The sequence below is a fragment of the Piliocolobus tephrosceles genome, chromosome 18, assembly GCF_002776525.5.
Source record: "Piliocolobus tephrosceles isolate RC106 chromosome 18, ASM277652v3, whole genome shotgun sequence".
Lineage (NCBI taxonomy): Eukaryota > Metazoa > Chordata > Mammalia > Primates > Cercopithecidae > Piliocolobus > Piliocolobus tephrosceles.
This window is the reverse complement of record NC_045451.1, coordinates 58,220,278-58,231,478: the sequence shown is the minus strand read 5'-3', so window position 1 is coordinate 58,231,478 and position 11,201 is coordinate 58,220,278. Positions and strand designations below refer to the sequence as shown.

General features: G+C 40.9%; 1 protein-coding gene across 2 annotated transcripts in view; it reads left to right on the top strand.

The window, feature by feature from the left end:
- Positions 1-11,201, top strand: part of LAMA3 (laminin subunit alpha 3) — a 271,772-nt gene that overhangs the window by 144,645 nt on the left and 115,926 nt on the right. For both annotated transcript variants that reach the window (XM_023207778.2, XM_023207777.2), the window contains exons 24-27: positions 4,691-4,851; positions 7,781-7,889; positions 9,877-9,974; positions 10,887-11,031. In XM_023207778.2, the coding sequence (XP_023063546.1) occupies positions 4,691-4,851; positions 7,781-7,889; positions 9,877-9,974; positions 10,887-11,031 (513 nt within the window). The remainder of the gene's footprint in view (positions 1-4,690; positions 4,852-7,780; positions 7,890-9,876; positions 9,975-10,886; positions 11,032-11,201) is intronic.

Here is an 11,201-nt window from a genome sequence, read left to right as displayed (position 1 = left end):
GTTCAGACTTTGCCAACAAATGATTCTTGGTTAAGTTAGGTAAGGTTTGCCGCCAAAACAGTTACAAAACCTGTTTCCTTTTCAGAGTTTGGGGATTTCCGACCATGGGCCACTATATTTAGTCTTTGTCAGACTATTCCATAAAATTCACCTCATCTGAAGTGAACTCGTCTCTGATTATTTTGTTACCTGTCCTTCTTAATATTCGATTTCTTTATGTGTTTTGAAATTTTGTTTACAGGCATATTGGCTTCTTTTGAACGAGAGGTTTTTGTCCTATCCTTCTTTTGCATCTGTTTCAGCCTGCTAGTTTTGCACTGTCTTACCTGTCCACTAGATCCTTAGCCCAGGAGCAGGCATTACAGTGTGCCTTCTCTATTGTTACGACATTGAAGATAGCACAGATTCAGACACTGACCCCATGAATGGCATAGCTCAGTTCTTGGTCATGAGGCCACATACTTGATTTTTGGTTCCCAAATTCCATAGCTTCTTTTAAAAATTTACTCATTTTTATATATTTAGGGGTACAAGTGCAAGTTTCTTATATGCATATAGAACATAGTGGTGAAGTCTGGGCTTCTAGTGTACCCATTACCCAAATAGTGAACATTGTACCTAATAGGTAGTTTTTCAATACTTACCCCCGCTTCCATCCTCCCACTTTTCATAGTCTCCAGTGTCTGTTATTGCACTCTATATGTCCGTGTGTACCCATTGTTTAGTGACCATTTATAAGCGAGAACATGCAGTATTTGACCTTCACACAGTTTCTTATAAATCTATAACCCAGGAGGCAGATTGGAAGCAATTTTTTAGCTTCTTTTTAAATTTGAACATCCTTGTCTTCAAAAAATGTACCTGGATCTGGCCATTGTCTCCTATGGCACATGTTTTATTCTCTTTACTCTGCATGAGCTAAACTGCTGGCCAAAATAACCTGCTTCCACACCTAGGGCACAACAGGCTTGTGACTCCAGTTCTGGTGCCACTTTGGGTTTTTCTTTAACTTATGTTTTAACACCTATTTACTTTTGATTCTAAATATATCTTTTTGTTGTTCTTTTAAAACGTTTTACCCAGAGTTGCTCTCTCGGAGCAGGAGTATAGTGAATGTGAATTCTCTGTGCCATCCGAACCAGAAGTCACCCATATTTAAAAAATGCTAACCTATTTTTATTAAAATCCTCCTCTCTCTCCCTCAACTCAGCCACTGCACCATACGCCTCCCCTTCACAACAAAACTCCTCCAAAGTATTGTCTACACTCTCTGTTTCTAATTCTTTATGCCCCACTCACACCTCAACCCACTTCAGTCTGGCTTCCACCTCCCACTCCATTAAATTTATTTTGCCAGGTTTCCGATGAGATCTTTGTCCGTAAATCCAGTGGATATGTTTCAGTCCTCATCGGTTTAACTTCTCGGCAGCTTTCAATGCCTGATGGACGCTCCCTGAATTCTCAAACTCTCTGTTGTTTTTCATAATTTAAGAGCTATCTTAATAATTTAAAAAATAACGACAACCTGGTTCTCTTTCTACCTCTCTCACCGCTTCCTCAAAATATCATTTGCAGACTCATCCTCCTCTGTCCAGCTGTGAAGTGTTAGAATTTGTCGAGGCTCAGTCCTAGGCCTTATTACTCTATGTTCTCTCTCGAGGAGTCTCATCCATGGCAATTGTGTCAGACACATCTCCACACAGATACCTCCCATATTGTTTTGCCCAGTCATACCTCTGCTTTTGTATGCAGACCAGCAAGTCTACCTTCCTTCCTGACGTTACCTCTTTGATGTTTCAAAGCAATCTCAAACTCCGTTTTGGTATTCCCTACCTAAGTTAATGCCACTACCACCCATCTAATTACATAAGGCAAAATTCTTAGGCTCATCCATGACTTCTCCCATTCTTCCCCCACCCAAACCAATCCATCTGTGAGTGTATATCCTGAACTTTTCTTGGCTTTCTCCTTCTATCTCCCTTGTCCAAAATACCATCATTTTCTAGGAGAATCTCTGTAGAAGCCTCCTAATTAGCTGACCCACATCTGCTCTGCCCATTGCACCTCTCGATCTGTTCTCCAGACTATAGCCAGCACTCACATTCTGATGGGCATATTTGATCAACACTTATTGCTCTTAGGATAGAGACAAAGATTTTAACATGGCTTATAAAGCTACCCTTTCTACTTCCCAGTTTTATTTTACCCCCTCCTGCTCTCTGTTTCTCCGCTCCTCTGACTTACTTTCAGTCTCTTGGGCTTGCATTACTTGGGACTCTACAGCATTCTATGTTGTATGTAGCCTCCTACTGCAAGCCGTTCCCTCTATCCAAACACTCTTCTCTCCCCTGTGGCCTGGTTGTCTTCTCCTTGTCCTCCACACTCAACTAAGTTGCTGCTTCTTCAAGAAAGCCTTCCCCTCTCCCTCATCTCCTCGACTAGCTCAGGCCCCTGTCTAACACCTCTGCAGAACATTGTTCACATGTAGTTTTATGCTGTATTTTCTAGTTATCTAATTACTTGATTCAAGTCTGTCTGAGGGTATGTCTATCTTGCTCCCACTGTATACCTATCACCTAGTTGGTGGACTAGCATAGCCTAGGTATTCAGTAATATTTGCTGACCAAATCATTTGAATCCTTATTTTGACATCAGACATATTAGTTATCCCTTTTAGTTTTGTATAGGCAACAGATTTGATAAACCTACCTTCTATGTCTTTATCCTAAAACACTAATAACTAGCAGAGGGCAGTTCTGTGCCATAGAACCAGAAATATTCCTCCAGTTTGAGACTGATTCCATGGAAGTTCCCCTTTTTAAAGATAAATAACACACATAAATAATCACAACAGCAAACAGTAAAGTTTCTGTTTGCCATCTTTTATCTGAGTTTCTCAAACCTGACTTTGCCCATCAAATGTACCTTAAACTCTTCAAACAAGCCTTCTAAAAGGTAATCCATACAATTTAGAGTGGAAAGAGTAGTAGAAATTTACAATAGAGTGCTAGATAGAACTTGCTGCCAAAAATAACTTCTGGGAGAAAACCTGATACATCACTGACCTGTGAGTGTTTTGTGGTGGGGCAGTGACAGTCAGGCCCTTGTCTGGAGATGCTCAGGGGCGAAATGCTGGCAGTAACCTCGCCGCAGGGGGCAGTGGCAGAGCCATATTTCCCTCTAGAACATAGTGTCAACATTGGTGTGGCTGATCTACATTCTTTCCAGAGGGAAATCTTTCTGTTATTTACGTTGCAGGAAAAAAAAATCACTCTGGAAGATCGCGGTTATGTGGTTCAGAGCCGTGCAGAAGGAGTACCAAATGTGAATTTCCTAAGTCAGGGAGAGGGAGGACCATTTTAATTAAGTGTGGTAAAACTTGCAGGTGGAGGTGGGTTACACTGCTGAGCAATAAGGTTCTAATATTGGCCCAGGCATTAAATATGCATACACACTTTGACCCAGCAATTGCACTTCTAGGAATGTTACAGAAATACTAGCATTAGGATATACGCGTGATGACTGTATGCCGTTAGAGGTTGTAGGGAAAATTAAAGACAACCTGTGTCCCTCTATAAGGGATTAGTTAGATAGTTTTATATTCATACTACAGAATGATAGGCAGCTATTCAAAAAATGAAGTATATTTGCATGTAAGTGTATTTGCAGGTATGTATTTTTGCCATAAAGACATATAAAATACCATTGAGCGAAAAAAGCAAGTCATGGTAAAAAGCAATAATCACAATTCTATTCATTAATATTTACATAGTGCTTATTATATCTCAAATACACTTCTGAGAGCTCTGTATGTATTCACTTAATCCTCAGAACAATCTTAAGAGGGGGGTACTATTGTTATCTGCATTTTACTAAGGAGGATACCGAGGCATACAGATGTCAAGTAACTTGTGCAAGATCACACAGCTGGAGGCTGTCTGATTCCGGTCCCCAAACTCCTAACCAGTAGGTGATATCAGGGGAGGGCACACTTTTTCTGTAAAGGGACAGATAGTAAATATTTTTGGTTTTGCAGGCCCTGTGGTCTCTGTCATCGTAGCACAAAAGCATCCTTAATTGTCTACTATGATCACAGTTTTTCTTAACAAAACAAAACATGCGTGTGCATATTTGGGCATAGAAAATGGTTTGGAAAGATGGAAATCGTTAACAGTCCTTATTAACACTCCTTATCCCAGGAGCGGGATGTGTGTGTGTCACTTTTACATTATTTCCCTTAGTACAATGTAAAACTTCTTTGAAAAAAAAACTAAAGAGCCCAAAGGCACATTTCCATTCCCCTTACTCCTCATCAGTACTTCATTTTTACTTCAAGTTTTAGAATGTCTTTTGCCTTGAGAAAAAAGCAGCAAAAACACTCTGGGTAGAAAGAGTAGAAGCCTCTCGAAGCAGGGCTGCCAGATTTAGAAAATAAGAATACAGGATGCCCCATTAAATTGTCCAAATAAACAATAAATAATTATCTGTTATTTATTTCCATTTAAAATTTAACAGGACACCGTGTGTTTTATCTGGCAGCTCAACCTGTAGGACCATATTGCTTACAGGGATGACATGTAAAAATACTTCCAGGGTGTCTTCTGGGCTCTATTTTCACCATTGCTGATGCACGTGTGGCCTGTACATGTCACAGCTGGATCACAGTCTGTCTGCTTGGCCCCTGTGACAGGTTGAATTGCATCTGCAGCTGCGTGTCCCACAGGTTGGCCGCTACGTGGTTGTGCTTGAGTATTCCACAGAGGCAGCCCAGCTGTTTGTGGCTGATGTGAACGTGAAGAGCCCTGGGTCTGTTCTGGCAGGCCAGGTGAACATTTACAGCTGCAAGTACAGGTACTCAGTCCCACCATGGGAATTCCTCTGTAAAGGTACAATTAGGAAATCTGCTTTAGGAACTTTAACGGTTATTTGCATTGGGAGGTTGTTTTCTTTTTGAGGCAGCTCTTGAAAACAAGCAGGCGATTAGTTGTGTGGTCCAACGTCATCACCAATGTGGGTACTGGGAGCCCTCTCTATGGGCAGTGTAAAAATGTGGCATTTTCTTAAAAAGCTGTATGCTGTACTTAGCAATTTGGTTCAGATTCACATAGCACAGCACAACCTCTTTATTTGATTCTCTATCACTAAGGTGCGGTGCAATGAACTCACTGCTCTCACCTCAAAGGCTGTGTCAAGTACCTGGGTGCATAGCATAAGGAGAAAGACTCGTTCTCAGTAATGTTAGGGGGTGCACACCTACCTTTGCAGCACACCTTCAGAACTGGGGATAATTAATGTTTGATGATTGTCAAGTGGGAAAAAAATTAACAAAGGACTTCAAAATTTGCCCTGATGAAGTTCTTCTCTTCCAAGAGCATTCACTGACAAGGGCTTATTAAAAATGGTTTTGTTTGCATAATATTTCAAGATGCATGCACATGTTCAGAGCATGCTGTCATTAAATAATCAGCACAAGGGGTGTCTCCATGTGAAATTAATTGTATACTAAATGGGACTGGAAGTCAGGGTTCCTTGAAACAGCAGGTGGAGCACTGCAGTAAAACCATCCAGTTCTTGGCCACGGCCTTGAACATTGTATTACTACTACTTTCGTGTTGCTTTTTGTCAAACCCAACATGACCAGAAGCAATGGACATTTTCCCTGTTGCGAAAATGAAAACAAATAAACAAAAACTTATCCAAAGAGTTGCTTTTAGTAGCCTAGAATGGAAACTTTTATGAGAATGGATGAAATGGCTATTGAATGAACATCATGCCCTCAGTAACCCTAAACAAGCATCTGTGAAGTCTTTGTCTTTGGGTGATGATAGAACCAAAGAAGGTAATTGTATTTGGATTTTTAACAGGAGCACAAAATGGGCCTAAAAGAGTTCCCCGGGGATGGTCTGTCATTATCTGAAGATATGAGTTGTATCTATAGATGAAATCAGCAACCGCTGGAATGTCCACTCCTGATGGGTGGGTCGCCACCTCACCTGAGGCCTGGAGACTGTTAGCCACAGGGCCTGGGGCAGGGCTTCTCCACACCCGTTTGTCCATGCCCACCGGTTCAGCTCTCCAGCTCCTTCCACTTCCAGATCCCATGGCTTGACTACTGTTGCTCAGGATACAAAGTGGAGATGGCTAAGGGGGCAGGAGGAAATATTCGTGATAACTCTGGTGACTCTGAATCATCTCAGAGGAGTTCTGAGAATATCTATGCCAAGGAGAGAAGTGGTTTCAAAACCAAAGAAAGAAAGGACACCCTTTCTGGGCGCCATGGGTGTTGTTTCGTGACCTAAGTCTGAATGGAGTTATTGAGAGTGAACTGCATGTCAGTCTGCAGATCATTTTGGCTCTGAACATGACAACACCAAAGTCCTGAGTTAGGAGTTTCTGTCCTTAGAAACGCAGGACAGCGTGGTTTCAGTCTAGGAACCACTTTCATTGTGTTTAGCCACTCCAAGGAGTGTCCTGTTGTATTTTTTCACGTGGCTAAAATATTTCCTCTTTCTCTTCCTTGTCTGTCATGTGGATAAGTGAAAATGAACAGGCTACAAGTATGGGAGTTCAAACAATATGGTGCAACTGGAAAATATTTGACCCATGAAAACCTATGTTAAATGACAGGCCCTTTCGGCATTGCAGCATATTCTGCTGAGGTTTCAACTTTTCCCAGCATTTCTCAAGTGGGTTCTAACGATGTTAAAAAAAAATCCCAGCAGAATAGCAGTGGTGCTAAAGAAAACCACTTTTCAGAGTAGTGCTGTGATAAATCTAATCTGCTCTCCATAAAAGAGATGATCATTAGTGATTAAATCAATCTGGTTATTACTGTTAGGCTATTTCTTAGGAGGAATTTAATATGGGATAAGGATAAAACTAAGTAAATCACTTAGTATATTTAACCTTAGGATTATGCCTAAATCCAAAAGAATGTGTTTTAATGGACACAGACACACACACACTCACTCACTCACATAGGGGAGTGAGAAAACAATGGTTTATTAAGTTTCTAATATATGACACACACTGGACTTGGCTTTTTATATAACTTATCTCATTTTAATCCTCACCAAAAAAGTCGTTGCCTAAATTATTTCAAATATTTCTCAGAAATCGCCCTTTTGTTTTAATATAACAGTAGTTTCAAATTATATTTAGAAACAGAGAATTTGCAATGGAGTATGAAGTCAGAAACATGACTCAAAAAGTACCTCCTGTAAGGGTTTTACCATTAGAATTATTTGGTTCAAAACTGTGAGCTTTTAAATGTCCCTGAACTCTGTATCTCACTTGATGTGATGGAGGGACGAGACACCACAGGTAGAAATGAAGAAGGAAGAAGGAGGAGAACCAGACTGAGTTTCAGACGCAAACTCGGGGTCTTATCCATGCTGGAGGGGGTGGTGGCTGTGAGGCTAGTGGATGACTTTAACTGTGAATAGTCCCAGGAATGTTGGCTGTGCCTTAGAGATCTGCAGTTACTGACCCTGGGGCCCTTTCTCGCGAGGACTAAACCTAGTACTTTATAAAGCCAGGTAGAAAAACTGAATGGGGCCTTTAGCCCTGAGAGGTACAACACTGGTCACAGCGGGAAGGTTCTTTTCCCCATAGAGACTGCGAGCTGCATCCCTCTTCAACTCATCATGCAGGAGAATTCACTACAGTGCATTCAGTTATAAACAGGTGAAACCAAGGAGCAATCAGCCACCCAATAAGGATGTGCAGAATGAGGGAGATGCTGAGAATCAGGCTAAGAAAACTCTGTTTTCTCTTGCAGCGTTCTCTGCCGGAGCGCTGTGATTGATCACATGAGCCGCATCGCTGTGTATGAGCTATTGGCAGATGCAGACATTCAGCTCAAGGGACACATGGCCCGATTCCTTCTGGTATGCTTCTGTTTTGCCCATTGAATTTTAGAAGCATTTTGCTGATATCTATATTTTTTGAAGCTTATTAAAATTTTGACTGGGGTTGCATTACTCCTACAACCTGTGAAGAATTGCCAGTTTGATATTTATTCTTCCTATCTAGAACCTGACTTGCCTCTTCATTTGTTTGAGCCTTTTTTGGTATGGCATAATAAAATTTAGTCATATTTAAGCACCTCTCACAAAATCCCATTTCATTAATTTTTATTCATTTCTACTATTATAAAGAAAACGTGTTCTGTTGTTGTATTTTCTAGTTTATCATTATTGCCAGAGTTTAGAAATCCCATTGCTTATCATTTATTTTCTTTTCCATCTTACTATTTTGTTATCTCTATTAGCTTCTTGGTAAATTTTATCAAAATTTTAAAGCTTGTAATTACCTAGTTTAAAAAAACTATTTCAAAAAGAATATCCTTCAGTTAATCATCTATATATGTGTATATATATATATTATTAAGAGTTAAAATATCAAGTGTGGCAGACTAAATAATCTTCATGCCCACCCTTGTAATGGCATGACTTGAACATTGAGGGTTCTGATAAACAGAGGCAGTGGGATCTCGCTAGAAAGGAGGTGGCCAGATTTACAATGAATATCTCAGAGAATTTAAGATTCTCTTAAGTGTGAAGCAACTTCCTGTTACTGATGATACTACGCATGCATCACACCCTGGGAAATGCCAGGCCAGACTGTGCTAATGTATTTTAAATATTTGTACCTGATAGTATTAAAAACTTGGAGCCTACTCTTAATAAGTAGCTGGAATTCAGTTTTTAAAAAATTATAATTATAAAATTGTGACTCCTTCTTAAAACATAACAATCCAAGAGAATCTAACCTCTTCATCTTTGGACATTATAATGGAGCTTAATGTTCATCATTTAAGAATAAGTTTTCCCTTTTTTTTTTTTTGAGACGGAGTCTCGCTCTGTTGCCCAGGCTGGAGTGCAGTGGCGCGATCTCGGCTCACTGCAAGCTCCTCCGCCTCCCGGGTTCCTGCCGTTCTCCTGCCTCAGCCTCCCAAGTAGCTGGGACTACAGGCGCCCGCCGCCAGGCCCGGCTAATTTTTTGCATTTTTAGTAGAGACGGGCTTTCACTGTGTTAGCCAGGATGGTCTCCATCTCCTGACCTCGTGATCCGCCCGCCTCGGCCCCCCAAAGTGCTGGGATTACAGACGTGAGCCACCACGCCCGGCCAAGTTTTCCCTTTTTGAAGTAGTCAGATGCCATTCAGAGTCAAGGCTGTCTAGAACATAAACTCTATGAAGGCAGGGGTGTTGTCCATCTTGGACTTTCAAGACCCCCTAATCTCAGTGGTATTCAACAAAAATGTTTGTTGTTGTTAATGAATAGCTTTGCAGTCAAGCTGGTAATACAGTTTTGATTTAAAATAAAGTATATTGATAAATTAATGACTGAGTTTCTTGTGTGACTCAAAAACTAGCTCTGGAGACAGTTCCTTCAACAAAGGCCAAATGTGCCTGAGATGGGAGTCATTCTTTATTAAGAAGGGTTATTTCTGGCAGTGTCAGCCCTCACTTTGAAAAGCAGGCTCTCTGGCCACACACCACATCCCCTGTCTTCCTCCCAACGGGCCTGAAAAGCCAGGATTGGCCCAGGACAAGACAGAAAAAACAGGCACTGGAAGTCACTGAAAAGAGTAGTTTCTGAGCTTTCTTGTGGTTTTGTTCTCCGTTCTGTTTATGTAAGTATTTCAGCAGTAATTCAGTCAGTAATTCTACAAAACAGTAAAAAGGATTTGTGGCACCTAGTGATGCCTGAGGACATGCCATCCTCCAATATTTACTACTTTAAAATAACAATTAGAATTATTATGGATAAATCCTTTACTTCATCGCTTTTTTAAAAGGGTGTTTTTGGCCATACCATTGGTTTTCCTGGTGACTGCAATGTGCCTTTGTGTATTGTATTTGCTCAATAGCATCAAGTTTGTATCATACCCGTTGAAGAATTCTCAGCTGAGTATGTGAGACCGCAAGTCCACTGCATTGCCAGTTACAGGCGATTTGTCAATCAAAGGTAATGTGTTTCCTTCCTGTCTCCCCATTCATGTCCTGAGTGACACTGGGATGAGTGTAAGGCCGAAACTTTATACTCAACCAACATCAGAAATGATCATAAGCCAAGGTGCTGAAGTCCGGTGGTGGATTTAAAACAGAAAGAAAGAAAAACCAGCTAAATAATTTACCCCAGCAGTCTTTCCAGAATTCCATAATATCAGGAGGCTGATCCAGGAACAACCAGGGAAATGGTTAAGCCTAGCCCTGGAGGCCGGAACCCTGAGTTCTATTCTAAGCCCTCGAAAAGACTCGTTTCGTTCCAATCTTTTAATCTCTCTGTCTGAGACTCTTCATTTGGAAAAGCATGAAAATAATGACCTATCTCATAACTATGTGATGAGAATCAGCTAACTAATGCTTATTGGGGTTTTGGTAGGGTTGTTTTGCTGTAGATTCAAAAACAGCTTATGGGCATGGTCATGAAATCTGGTGTGCACGGTTAGGACTGTAGGAACCACCAACACAATGCTTTTCTGGTTGTGCGTAAAAGAGACAATGTGCATTTTTTCTTTCTTATATAGTGTTCTGCAGTATTTATGTTTAGAGGTGAATCATGTTTTATTTCATTGATCTCATTTTAACAGTTAATTTTAGTTCTGGAAAGGGAAGTTTCTGTAAGTTTCTATCTAACTTACTTTACTTCAAAATCAAGATTCTCTGTGTCTTAACTAGTTTAATGGAATAGGTGGCTGCAATACACTTGGCATGAGTATCATTATATAAAGATCCCTAGAGTTCTGTGCTGCCCCCAGCACTGGATCCTTTTGATGCCCATGTGGTCCTATGCTCCAAGTCTGTCTCTTCACTAATGGACAGTTCTGTAGCTTTGGGTCCTTTTAAAAATCAGATTTTTAAATATTGTATTTTTCAGTGCCACCTGTGTCTCCCTGGCCCATGAAACTCCTCCAACAGCATTAATTTTGGATGTTGTAAGTGGCAGGCCTTTCCCTCACCTGCCCCAGCAGTCTTCACCTTCTGTTGATGTTCTTCCTGGGGTCACCTTGAAGGCACCGCAGGTAGTGTGCTGTTTCTAAACCAGTGGTTCTCAAAGTATGACCTCAAGCAGCAGCATCCACATCACTTGGAAATTTGTCAGCAATGCAGATTCACAGACCCACTACAGAGCTACTGAGTTGGAAGCTCTGGGGGTGGGCCCAGGAATCTGTGTTTTAACAAACCCTCCAGG